Below are 14,155 nucleotides of genomic sequence, written 5' to 3'. Positions count from 1 at the left end.
ACACTCCCTTGCTGGCCTTGGAGCAAGTGTCTCTTCGGGGCAACTCCCTCCTGCCTGTCCAGGAGATCCCTGCAGCTAAGTCACAGCACAGGCTGGACAGCTTTCCACACCACTACCCACATGGACAGCTTCATTTCCCAGACCTTAACCATGAGCCCTGGATTTAAGACATTCCAAAGGCTCTTGAAGGTGAAGATCTCCACAGCTGACCTCTCACCTGCAGAGAAGGACAGCTGCCACTGCCCCAGCCCCTGTCCCCACCCCAGCCCACCTTTCCCACTCACACCACTTTAGGCAGGTGAGTTTCCATACAGGAAGCTGGGCTGAGGAACTCACCTGGTAAAAACCAAGCCACAGGGAGTTAATTTTAAGCCTGCTTTGCTCCCCGATCTGCTATGTAGCATGGCTGCACCAACCAGGTACTTCAAACAAGAAAATGTTTAGGAAATTACAGCCTAAGCTTGCTTTGAAGGGATCCACAAGGCCTGGCAGCAGAAGCTGTGATCCACAAGCAGGCTCTAGGTTAAGGGGAGCATGAAGAACAGGGAGCATGATTCAGTTCTCAATCCATAGCAGCAGCATCTGTGCCATCAGTCTGGAAAGACGGTGCTACAACCTAGCACAAAGGTGTTCAGATATTTGAGCCTTCCACATCTGGGAAGGCCTGCTATAAATCCAGCAAATAGGGTTTTTCTTACTCTGTTACCTCAGAAAGGTTAAGCAAACATGAACCAAGACAGATCTCATTCCTACCACCTCCACAGTCAGGACAACTCTTTGTTCCCATGTGCTGATTTCCACCAGAGCCTGAGTACAGATGAAACCTCTCCTTGTATGTGGGCCCCAAGCACTGACAGCAGCAGAATGATAAGCCCAGCTCAGTTGTAAGCTCCGGGCACTGGCAAAAACAGTTTCAGCCCATGGACTAGAGCTCTGACCAAGGCTGAAGTTACAAACCAAATCTGGAAAAGCCAGAAGCAGAGGAAGAAGCCTTCAGATGACAAACAGGAAGGCAGCAGCCAGCACCAGCATTCCTTTGCCTTTCACACTTCTCTGCACCTTCAATTGTGAAGGCTGGGAATCACATCCCTGAAAATTAAGCCTCTCAAGTGCCTTCTGCACACAAGACAAACATATCCAACTGAAAGCTTTCAGATGAGCCAAAGGTATTCCCGAAGTGCAGTGGAGGTCATCAGGGACTCAGAAAAGCACTTGTTCAGCATAAACCTACTAGTTACAAGTGGTTTTTCTGAAACACAACTAAGCATCTCCCCTGTAATCTGAAAAGTTCCTGAAGTGGAGACACTTGCTGCTGCATGATGTTCCGCAGCCAGACGAAGGAGTCTGCCTCATTCCATAACCACAAACACTTGAGCAGCTGGCAAACAGCTACTTCAGGAACCAAGAAAGAGGCTCTGCAACAGTCTTGCTGCTCTATCTCTCCCTCTTCCAAGAGTAACAGAGACTGTCACAGAATTACAGCACCAAAACCTGAGTAACACAGCTCAGTACAAATCAGAAAACTGCCAGATCTTCGGGAATACTACCAATCTGTAACCACAGCAGAACAACACCTTTGGCCAAGTCCCTGCTCCACAGAACACTGACCTGCTTCCATCTGCATATTTGATACAGAACCCAATTACTAGAGCCACTTCCCAGTAGAGAGAAGCATCATGCTTGTGTAGGCAAAGACCTAGCAATGTGACACTTCAAAGGGCAACAAGAACAAGGGAATTAAGTGTGCTTTTCCTGGGGCACAGGCATGGAATTTCCCTATTCTGGATGTGTATGTGGCATCCAGCATTTCTTTGGGGCAGGCAGAATGACTGGTTCTCCCAACTTCAGGTGAGCTCCTGCTAACACAGTCTCACTCTGCCTCAGTACCTCCAGGTAAGCAGAGCTACCTTTGGGGTCCCTGCATCCTATTTGGTTCTCTGATTGAAGACCATGCACATCAGGTCAGCTGCATCCAGTGCTACCTGCAATGTTTCCTTGGGGTTGCAAGAAAGGAAGAGCAGAAGGAAGAATTCACATTACTGCTATCAGACACTTTTTGGACAGCTAAACAAGTGATAGGTTGTTAACTGCGATTGACTGCAGTTATTAAGAGCAAACCAAGAGGCCGATTTAGTCATCAGCTAGCCTGGGTTTGCATTTGTCCTTCAGTTTTCCCTAAATAAAGCTGCCACAGAGTCATTAAAGTCTGATGGGCCACAACTAACAGCCTTTACACACTGAACTTGGGACCTGAAGCCTCACATCCAAAGGAAGTAATATAAGCATCTCCCATTCCTTCACACAATGGACTGTCAAGTTAGAGCAAAATAATGGCTGCTTTGTTAAACGAGCAGAGCTTAATGACAGATCAATGTTGCTGGGGCACTTGGGGTACCTACACTTCTTTGGTCTTTCGAGTTCCTTTTAAACAAGGCACTACCTTCAGCTGAAACCAGCAAGAGGCATGCAAAATCTCCCGTAGGAGCTTTACTCCCAGTTCTGCCAAAACTGGAAGTTGTGCCTATAGTTTCAAAAGCTGGTGTAGGTAGCAGCATCTTCCACCCAGCTTTAAAGCCTGGCAAACAAACCACCAACCAGTCAAGAAACTGGCCTTACTCATGTTCTTATTCAGAGAAGTGATAAAGATAAGCAACAGCTTTAAAAACCACATTCCTTGCACAGCAGCTGCTCAAGGACAGGCAGCTGCTCCAGCAGCACTGTCAGGAGCTGCAGATTCCTGCCTCTCCCAAGGCCACGCTGTCCCTCCCATCTTCAGCACCACACAAAAAGCCACTAAAGATTAAGGCCCACACTGAGGAGGTTCTGTTTTCTCCAGAGAGGACAGAGGCAGCTAGACAGGCTGTAGTTGTGAAGCACCATGACCCTGTCCCAGAAGCCACCAGACAGGTTCCACAATGACAGCTCTCCCCAATGCACCCCAGAGTTTGTGAGAGCACTCTGAGCCCAGTGCTTGGAGGGCTCCTGGAGCAGCTACTCACAAACCTCGGGGGGGGGGGGGGGCAGGCAGTCTGGGCACTCCAACACAGCTGGATTTGATGACGCAATGAAGTTCACCATGGATTATCATCGTCTGCAAACTGATCTTTAAAGAGATCCAACTTCAGGTGTGACAAGCTGAACCTGCAGCAGCAGTCCCAGCTCTGCCCAGAACAGGGTAACATTCTGACTGCATGGATCCAGGAGTGCTGAATCAGCCTGTCCTCTCACACTGCTCAGGCAGCAGGACTGATCCCAGCATGGCCTCACTATCAGCCCAGTAAAGTGTCTCCATACATGCTTCCCCAATAGCATTAGTGAAAGGTCATGAACTTGAACCATCTCTTCTCTACCACGTGTAATCCTCTTAGTGCTCAAAGGGGCTTCTTGAACAAAAGTCCAAGCTGGGATAAATTTATTTTGACTTGAAGGTGACAACTGAAAAGCTTGAAGGACCACAAAGTCCAAGCATTTAGTGCTCTTTCCAAGCCCTGCCATTAAAAGAGTAAGTTGTAAAAAGACAGTCTTTTCACCTGTTATAGCTACTACATTCATGGTGGATCTCATTCATTAAGCCTGCACAAGCAAGGGGTTTCATGATAATCTAGTCTAACTACAGTTGTTCCTGCACAAAGTAAAAGCACCACAGACTCAATAATAACTCAGAAGTGACTTAGAGCAATGACAAAACACCACATGAGATTAAGCATCTCTGCTTCATTGGTCACCTATCCAGAAGTTCACTCAAGGGCAGGGCAAATAGCTCCAACAACCTGTTCCGGGCTTAACCACCTGCCCAGGTACCTGCACTATACTCTGAATTTTAGCAATCAACTGCTCAGCCTTACAGTCATCACGTGTGAATTTCTGCACAATCCAGGCCAGGGACAAGGAACCAAAGTAATTCCCCCATCCACAGATCACAGATGCCCCAGGATTCACACCCTTGCTGACACTGCCAGCTTTTTAATGGAGAAAATTCTCATTAGCAACCTATCAAACATTAAGAGCAGCTCCTGCACTTTTCAGATAGGACAAAGCTTGCAAAGCTGCTGCATTCAGGTCCTCCTTACCTACCCAGAGGTTCCAGCTCCAACATTAAGGAAACAAAGCTGGGACTGCAGGGAGACCAGTAACTCTGAGCTGCCGACGTTTGGCAGATGCTGACTCATCCATGAATTCACAGCTGATACTGCTGACCCAGGTTGCTCTCTTATCAGTACCTTCACATTTCCATTAGCCCAAGGCAACCCTCCTCAGCAGGGCCCAATATCCTTTGGGAAGTGAGGAATTCTTTCCTCATAACATTCGTGTCACTATACAAGGGATTTGACACAAGCTAAAACCCTCCTGTCTGGGTAACTATTGCCAAGCAAGGCCCCCCACCCTGGTCCCCAGGACTCATGGTAAGACTGATCTTCAGCTGCCAGAGCAGGAAAAAAAAAACTGCTTAGGGTATCCCCAAAGCACAGCTTTGGTTACCCAGCAGCAAAAATAATTGCTAGAGGAAGATGCTCTTTTTTTTAACATCCAAGTGACAATGTACTCTCCCCGTGAAGTCTTCTACAGGACTTATTGATCCCCTGAAACAAGCACTTTAACACCACTGGGAAACCAAAAAAAGAGTTTCCAGACAAGGCATCACCAGCAACACACTCTGGTCCAGATGTCCCCAAGGAAAAAAAAAAAAGAGTAAGCAACAGAACAAGCAGAGATCTGCAAACAGCAGGTCAGTAAAAAGTTCTACTTCAGTGCCAGGCAAACACCCCCATCCCTCAGAGAAGAGTTTTCAAAGTCAAATACAGTACTGCAAGTTAAAATTGCTGTGCCAGCTCTTAAGCCCAAACCCCAAATTAACCCACACCTTCACAGGATCTATCTGCTCTAGCAGGCAGAGACATCTCCTTTATAAACTAGGTTAACTTTGGCAAGCTGAAACTCAATCAGGAAATACCCTGAACATGTTCTAAGATTGTATTAAATATTCCCATTCCAAATGGAGTAATAGCTAAGACGTCAACAAGGAAGCCAGAAATAACTCTTTCATTAACTCATTGCAAGGAGATAAAGAAAAGTATTTGTTTATTTCTCCTTTATGCTTCCAACGCATCCAAATCAGATACAGCACTGGCCACTACTGTGACAGAAGACAGAAATAGCCAACCAGCTCAGACCAGCAGCAAAAGTCTAAAAATGCACCACTAAAATGAACTGGCTAATAATCCCTACACCATTGCTCAGGAGTAGCCAGCATGGCCCCCAGTGTCACTTGACTAGGCAGGTTTCAAGCAATGCTGGCCCTGGATCCCAGCCTCGAAGCAAGCATTCACTTCCTCTAATATTTCTGCAGTGCCAGCACAGGATCACATGGCCAGATCAGCCCCCGGTCAACACTGCTAAATCCTCAAATACCCAGGAGATTAAGCTGCACTGGAAGTCATCTGGTGGCAGTCATTTTGCTAGCCCAGAACAAAGTTGCACTGTATAGGCATTCAAACAGACCCACATGGTGCCCAGACACCATTTAGAGCTTTTTTTCCACACCTATTTGATTAAACCTCAGGTTACCCATCAAGCCAAGGCAACCCTGTCTCCACACCAGTGCAGGGAAACCTGCTCTGCCCATGGAACCCTGCAGGGTCACCAGCTGGGGAGGTTCAGCCCTTCCCACTTGGTCTTGGGACCTATCCTGAGGGACCAGTTCATTTCCAGTAATGGCCAAAATATTTCTTGACCCTGCAATTCAGAGGCTGGAGAGGCGAGAACGATCCTTTTCAAGTTTCCAAATCCTTGGCACAAGCACTCCTGCTCAGAGGTGTGCTGGCAAAAGGAAGATCAGGCACAGGTACATTTACTGGCAGACCTGGGCTGCTGCAAAGGGACAAAAGCACGTCCTTCACTTGGATAAAAATAAGACTAAACACTCTCTGCTTTGGCACAAAACTTCTGTCTTGAGGCAGCAGAACATGCCCACTCCCCTCAGCCTGGAGGAAACAGAAGCTTGCAGCACAGATTTCATCACACCAAGCTTGCTTTGCAGGGAAGTCTGCACTCACCTGTGCTCTTACATGCAGGTTAACTGACCTGTGGCAAACATGGTTTTTCAAAATTCTTTTGCAATTTCAATGTATGCAGCAACTCAGCCTCGCTAACCTTGAGAGTAAATGAATCCTGCCTCCAGGAGAAGCAGACTAAAGGAGTCTGCTGGGGGTATTCCCACCAGGAATTGGCAAGTAAGGCAGGGAGCACTCACATCCCGCCCACAGTGACCCACAGCACCACAGGGAGGCAAGCAAGCCTTCCCAGGCACCTCCATGCTGCCAGGGAATACATGGATTATTCATTTCAGGCACACAAGCAAAGCCCCCCCCCCCCCCCCCCCCCCCAGTTCCAAGCATACCAACACCCACACCACTGAGGATTACCACCACCACCTGCTCACCAGGCCCCATCAAGTGCCTCCCCCCTCCAGCAGCCCTCCATCACCTGGCAGAGCATCACATTTGCTTTTTGTGACAGGCGTGGTGCAGACTCCACTGAAATCCAGAGAGTTGTCCAACATGGCATTTATTCGGCGGAATATACCTGCATTGCTGCAAGTGGAAAGTGCAGGGGCATTCGGGCTATCCCAGCAGTCTTTTATGCTCCTCACAGGATCTTCTTTCTGGTAAAAAAGAACCAGCATGTGTGTCAAATAGGCAAGTACTCAGCTTTCAACATATTGTGGAAAGCCTGGACTGCCTCCAATATTCACATTAGCTTAGGTCTTAGCAACACTCAAACCCAATTCTTGGCATTAAAGAAGCAGTTAAGCAAACCAGTCAGTGATGTGCACACAGGATCAGACTGCCCATCACACACAGGTACCAGAGATGGACTTTAGATTGACAGCCACACCAACCCAGCTGGGTTGTGAACAGCTCCCTGCTGCTTTTCTCCAGCACATCACGACAACAGCAGAAATCTGACTAATAAGGGCACGCACCTACCCCAAAATCAGTTTCCTGACACCAAGGGACAAGTGGGATGCTCATGGTCCAGGCAGACACCACAAGGAACCACAGCAGTTCCTTTCACGCATGGCAAGGCTCACCTCACTACCCATCTTGGAGATCTGAACAGTATCTTGAACTGATTCAAGCCAGTAGCAATCACTTCAGGTCTGCAGAAAGATCTGAACAACATTACTTCCCAGCTAATCAAACAGTCCCAAATCCTGATCTCCCCTTCAGGCAGCAGCACCTCACCTCAAAGGCAGTAACCCCAAACCACCTCTGCTTTAGCACAACCCTCCATAGGCAGAGATCCACCAGCATCAAGGTTTTGCAACCATCCTAAAACATGATGACTTATGTAAAGCTTCTGCCTTTCTCATCTTCTGATGAGAAACATCAAACCCCTCCTGCACCCTGCCACTGGTCCAGAGAACTGGGAAGAGCAGCTGTGCTTTCACAGCTGTGCTTACAAGGCACCAACATTCAGGCTCTTTCGGGATCAGATGCACCACATTTGAGCCTCTGACAATTTAGAAGACGCCAAGATTGATTGCTACCAACGTTCTGAGGCCGAGGACAGGCCCACCCACCACGCAAAAGCCACCGCAGAACTCTGCTCCCGAACATGCTGAGCAATCGGTATCGCCGGCAATTAAGACCTGATTTAAAGAGAGGAGCAGGGAGGAACAAACCTACCATTCCTGGCCTCCGGGGCAGAATACTGGCCTTTAAACCAAGTTAAATCTAAAAAACTGAAGAGAGCATCAAGTCTGGCAGGCGAGCCCCTGCTTCTCCAACATACACCGAAGCTGTAAATTGGGCCATTTGTACTTGTCAAGACGACACTGAACACAGGCACCGCCTGGACGTGCTACTGCAAGTTCCAGACGCCTCGCTTACCTCCTGCTCTGCTTCACTCGGAAGCACCGAGCTGGTTTTACTTTCAAATGGTCCCTCGCTGATCGTTCAAGGAGGCTGGTCTAAACTGAACTTCACATGGAGACGGGAATATAAACCCAGCCCATGCCTGGCGCTTACATTCCACCCCCCACCTCGTCACATGAGAGGCGAACGACCTGATCCTTTCTCCAACGACCTACCACATAGCTTAAAAAAAAAACACAAAAAAAAAAAAAACGCAAAGGAAACCCAGTCCTGGAAGCGGCAGGAATATGTTACTGAACTAGCACGGTGCCTTCAGGCGGGACCTGAACAATTGCTGAACTCCAGCCGGTTCAGGACTATTAGCATCTCTTCACTGCTGAGGGCTGGCTATTGCAGTGCTCAGAGCTGTGCAGGAAATCACGCTATGCAAAGCCAGTGTCCATAAAGGAGACAGAGGGGACCTGCAACTTTATTCGAATAAAAGGAGGGATTGTTCACTGGGACATACACCCACAGGGTTTTCTCTCTCGGTTTTGGAGGGCACAACCTCATTTTACCCCGAACTCCCGGCTGCATGCTGCCCACTTCCTTTGCCCACTGCCTGAGGTACTAGGAAGGTACAGCCTTTCCCAACTGCCTACTGCATATTCCCCCTTTAAACAGATCATTTTCCCCCCAAAGTTCAGAAACTCAGGCTTGTACGGACCCTTTGTTTCAGGGGCCAAACTGTCTGGGTTCTGCAACAAACCTGCGGCTTCAAGTTGGTAGAGACATTAAGAACCATACCCTCACCCATGGAATTGTTTGTAAATACATGAGCACACATCAGAGCCCACCGCCAGACAAGGCTCCGGTACTCTGGAACATTTACAAAGTGGAACAGGTAAGGCTAAAGGCGAGCTGCAGGCTGAGAGAACAGGGAGAGCGTGCTTTAAGTCATCTTTATAAAGAGCAGCTGGAGTACAGAAGCATTGCCAGTCATCTTTAATAAAAAGGGAGTGCCGCATCAGGCTACCTTGGCACAAGCATCAAACTCTGCATTCTACTCCTGTTCCTGTCAAAGAGCCATTTCCAGCAGGTGGCAAAGTCTTTCCCTAGGAATCTGCGCTAGCGAGACAAAATAACCCGGAGCAGCCAGCTGAACGCCCCACCCGTCCCTTCTCGTTTGGCCTCCACAACTGGCAGCACCAGTCCTGCTCCAAACAGGAACCAGCGAGAACACAACCAAACCTTTCCACAAAAACCCCTTCTGCTAGAGAGCTTTTAACCCTAGATTGACAAGGATATCCTCGGGATACTGCAATCATCCTGCACACAGGGTAAGGGGGGGGACCTTGCAGCACTTGCAACCCCTCATAGGAAAGGGCTCGGGGCTCACCCTCCCCTCTCTCAACTCTAAAATAAGATATTCCTTTAATAAGAGCTCTGCGGGTCTCCAGAGCACTTAGAGCCTGGAGAGAACACTGGAAAGAGTCTGCAAACTGGAGAATCCACCCGAGTGCTTCTGTGTCCCAGTCAATAGCAAAGCCCAGTGAAACACCACACCTGAGGCTGCATCCCCAGAGCGGATGCTGCTCTATTTTCCCCAGCCAAGATGAGTAACAGCACTCCAGAGCCCAGGCAGGATTTGCTTTCCCTGTCCCACCTGGAAGGATTCAGCAAATTCAACATACTGCCTCTCCAGGCTTCCCTGGAAGCCCTCCACACTGCAGCTACAAACTGCTTCCAGAGGTACCCGTCCAGCGCTGGTGGGTCCTCCTCAAATCACATGAGACACCCTGGGATGTAAACAGTGACCCAACAGCCATTCCATCCTGCTACACCTCACAATTCCAATCCAGAGTCACAAACAGTTTTATCAAGGGAGATGCTGATGCAGCTGACAGGTGCTTTAAAGCTACCAGAAGTCAAATACCACCACTTCACACCTAGTAAGACACCTAGTCTCTTGGAGAGCTGGAAGTTTCTAGGGAAGCCCCTGGATCAGGATCAGAACCAAAGGAGAAGAGCAATTCAGATGTCTGCAGCAGGCACATAGTGCCACAGAGCAAACAGTTCTGAGACTGTAGGTTAATTCATTGGAGGTCAGAAACACAGACCCAAGCAGCATCATACACAGACACATAGCAAGATGAAGTTCAGGCAGGAGGGCAGCCCTCCACATCCTGACTCAAATAAGAACTGGTGTCCAAGTGGGAAAATTTATCCCCAGAACACCAAGGTTTCAAGGAAGGTACTGAAAGGCTCCAGACCCTTCTTGCAACCCAAACACATAGAATTGAGAAAAGGACCATCAACAACCAGGGAGGAGTTTTCCCTCCCTCAGAATAACAGAGCACCAAGCAAGCCTTACCACCACAGCAGAGAACTCTTGTGTGCATCAGGAAGTTGGCAGGTCCCTGGAGTTCCCATCCCACCAGCCCCAAGCAGACCCCAGAGTTTACCTACAGGAGGGCCTTACTCCAGGCACAACCAGCAGCACTTGGTGGCACAACACACACCTGAGGCAGCAAAACACCCCAAAGTTGTCCAAGGTCAGTGGAAATGAGGAGACTCCACAGCCCTCAGGCACACACACCTGCAGGAAACCTAGAGATAATGAAATCCCAGGGCTAGGCAGAACCTGCAGCATCACAACATCACCAGCACAGGATTAGGATAGCCTAATCCTTGGGGAAGTCATTAAACACAGCTTGGCTGCCAACATGGCCAAGATGTGCATTAGCTCCTGGGGATGCTGTGGAGCAGGCAAGGCTCATCCACCTCAGCTACAATCCCACCTTGATTTTTACATCTTCTATAGAAACCCCACCCAGGCAGCATCATGCTGATGCCCAGAGGGCTGTTGGAACTGTAGCTACAGCCATAAGGGCCTTCAACACCAAGGCAAAATTTAAGATGCTGTTAAAATGGTGCCCATATCAAAAATAACCAAGCCAAGATGGCTCCATACGTCAATGAAAGGCAGCTCAGAAAATCCTCTTTTGCTGGTATGTTTTGCTTCCCAAATTGAAGTCAGCTACACCCAGGCAAAACAGGACACAGGTGTAACTGTTTCCACCAAGCATCACACTCCCACCCCCAGCTCACCCCAAAAAGGGTTAGACAAGGCTGCACCAGCTCTCCCACCATCAGCAAGGTTAAAGTTAAGCAGCTGTCCCAGGGTTTACTGAGTAGAGGCATATTGAACACACCTGGTTGGAATTAAGACTGGTCTTAATTCAGAGGGGAGCACTGACTTCACAACAACACCTGTTCTGCTAAAATCCCTGGTTTTAAAGGCATTTCACCATCAAGGCAGCTATTTAAAAAACAAAACAAAAAAAAACCAATATTTTGAAGCCATCACTCCCAAGCAGCTTCATATAGGAGCAATACTCACAGCTGCCTGTTGCATCAGATTGTCAAAGCCAAATAAGGTTTTAATTGGTTTAGAGAGACTATTCAACTGTTATGCAGTTGAGACAAACTGCAGTAAAGCAATGGGGTCCTGGAGCTCTTCCATGAGCACAGCTGTACCTGAAGGCCCTCACCAGCACACCAGGTGTTAGCTCACCTTGTTAGCCCACGACACAAGCACCATTAATGAGCATTAATTGGTTTCAGCTGGGGAATAGCAAAGGGTTAAAAAAAAAAAAAAAAAAAACAAAGTTGTTTTTCAACAGACTTTCCTCACTCAGAAGAGTCACCTTTGCCTGTACTCAGGTACAAACTGAGTGTCCTGCATCACCCCCTGCCACAGCCAGGCACTATAGATATGGAGCTTTCAGCTTATGGTTTAAGAATAAAACAGCACCTTCAGCTACCTTATGCACTTAAAAAAAAAAAAAAAAAGTAGGTTAAAAACACGCAAAAACCCAACTTGCACGACTGCAAGTGCCCACTCCAGCCAAAACACGCTCTGCCATCCAAACCTGAGCCCAGCTTCATCCCGCCTAAAACCCTGGGAAGAGGGGAATAATAGGTTGCTAGGCTGGGATCAGGTTTCCTCCGGAGTTTTTCTGAAGACAGCAGGGGTCAGTTATGGCTTTCCTGAGCCTGAATTCCGTCAGAGCCCCCTGTTCCTCGGGGGTACCTCAACAGCAGGACCCGCTCGGGGCCAGTCCAAACGGAATGGGGATCCCGTATCAACGCTCCAGCGGGAGGCGGAGGAGTTCCATCCACTGCTCTCCTGAGGGCTCAGGGCTCCCATCCCCTCTTCACGCAGGCAGAGCAGGCGGGAACGCCACCCCCCCCCCAGCAGCACCACCGCGTACAAACACGTGGCGGAGCAGCCTCGAGAGGCGGCACATGCTCGCACTCACCGGCGGGAAGGCCATCGGCGGCACTCCAAGCGGGCGGTCCCGGAACGTAGCAAATGAAAGGCAAGGCAAGACGATACCAAGGACACCGGGGATCAGTGCCCGGCCCGCGGCTTTTATGGGCCAGAGCGGGCCGCGCCTGGGGCGGGGAGTGGGGCAGGGAGGAAGGTGGGGGGGGGGGGGGGGGGGGCGCTGAGGGGCGGGGCTGCGGCGCATGCGCGCAGAACGCGCCGGCCGCGTGGAGTGTGTGCCCGGCGCCGTCGGGCGGTTCCCGCCGCCACCCCGCGGGGCCGTGAGGGGACGGAGCTCCCGGGGGTTAACGTGATGCCCAGAGATTCAATCAGCCCTCCTGACGGATGAGGCGGCGGCGGCGCTGTGCTGTCCGGCTTCGGCCACCCTCCCAGGGACACCTCAGCTCTGCCGCTGTGCCCTCTCCATGAGGGGAATGGGATCCCCTAGGCATTAAATGGAGGTCCCCAAGGGCAGGCTTAGTGTCATCATTTCTTCACACATGGGCTGTGGTACTGAGTCGGCCCGCTCAGCAACGATGGAACCTCTGAGTGGTTAAATCAGCCGCTCTGAGTGGAATGGGGTGGTGGTGGAACTGTGGTGCCCAGCTGTAGCCCCTCTGGTACACCTCAGTATCAGAAGCTTTCCACTCCTGGGCTATGGTACTCACTGAACACCCCAGGAGGGAATGGGACTCCTGAGGGGTTAAATCCCTCCCTCAGGGAGTGGGATGGTGGTGGCAGTGCCCAGCTGCAACCTCCGGGACATCTCAGCACTGGCAACACTCCATATTCATCTGAGGGGAACAGGACCCCAAGGGCCAACATCGGGACTTAAGGACTTAAATCAGCCCATCTGAGGGGTCTGGGATAGTAGTGGGTCTGACTCTTTGCTTCAGCACCTCTGGGGCCACTCACCACACATAGACTGCTCTGTGTGCTCTGTGAGGCTGTGCAGGAAACCACGCTATGGAAAGCCAGTGTCCATAAAGGAGACAGAGGGGACCTGCAACTTTATTCGAATAAAAGGAGGGATTGTTCACTGGGACATACACCCACAGGGTTTTCTCTCTCGGTTTTGGAGGGCACAACCTCATTTTACCCTGAACTCCCGGCTGCATGTTGCCCACTTCCTTTGCCCACTGCCTGAGGTATTAGGAAGGTACAGCCTTTCCCAACTGCCTACTGCATATTCCCCCTTTAAACAGATCATTTTCCCCCCAAAATTCAGAAACTCAGGCTTGTACGGACCCTTTGTCTGTTTCAGGAGCCAAACTGTCTGGGTTCTGCAACAAACCTGCGGCTTCAAGTTGGTAGAGACATTAAGAACCATTTCAAAGACCTTAATACCCATACCCTCACCCTTGGAATTGTTTGTAAATACATGAGAACATGTCTTTCCTATCAAGGGGAATGGGGTTCCCCAAGAGCAGCCGCAGTGCTGGCAACTCAAACACATGGGCTGTGATGCTCACTGAGCCCCCCATGAGGGGATGGGACCTCCAAGGGCTTAAATCATTCCCTCTAAAGGGAATGCAATGGTGTCACTGCTTGGCTGTAGCCCTTCTAAGGATGTCTTAGTGCCAGCAGCTCTCCATGCATGGGCTGTGGCACTCACTGTGCTCCTTCTGATAAATGAGACTCCAAAGGGCTCTCAGATGAGCCCCCCCATGAAGGCAATATGTTGGTGGCAGTGCCCAGCTGGACACCCCCAGGGATACCTCAGCACCAGCACCTCTCCACACACAGGTTGTGTCACTTGCTGAGCCCCCTCTGAGTGGACGGGACACACCATGACTAAAAATGGGGTTCCCCAGGGGCAGTCTCAGTGCTGGCAGCTCCTACACATGAACTGTGGCATTCACTGTGATCCCTATGAAGGGATGGGGACCCCCAAGGGGTTAAATGAACCCCTCTAAGGGGAATGGGATGATGGCACTGTAGTGCCTGGATGGAGCCCTCTGGGAGA

General features: G+C 49.9%; 1 protein-coding gene across 4 annotated transcripts in view; it reads right to left on the bottom strand.

Annotated features, from left to right (window-relative positions):
• CPEB1 (cytoplasmic polyadenylation element binding protein 1) overlaps nt 1–12,196 on the bottom strand; it is a 36,948-nt gene extending 24,752 nt beyond the window's left edge. For 2 of the 4 annotated variants that reach the window (XM_062501229.1, XM_062501230.1), the window contains exons 1-2: nt 12,182–12,196; nt 6,484–6,661 (exon numbers count right to left, since the gene is read on the bottom strand). In XM_062501229.1, coding sequence (XP_062357213.1) covers nt 6,484–6,661; nt 12,182–12,196 — 193 coding nt within the window. Of the gene's footprint in view, nt 1–6,483; nt 6,683–12,181 lie in introns of those variants that run through there. The other 2 variants (XM_062501228.1, XM_062501232.1) reach the window with 2 other exon arrangements.
• Nucleotides 12,197–14,155: the final 1,959 nt, after the last annotated feature.

The sequence above is a fragment of the Cinclus cinclus genome, chromosome 13, assembly GCF_963662255.1.
Source record: "Cinclus cinclus chromosome 13, bCinCin1.1, whole genome shotgun sequence".
Classification (NCBI taxonomy): Eukaryota; Metazoa; Chordata; class Aves; order Passeriformes; family Cinclidae; genus Cinclus; species Cinclus cinclus.
Note: the sequence above shows the minus strand (reverse complement) of the source record. Positions and strands in the feature narration are given on the sequence as shown.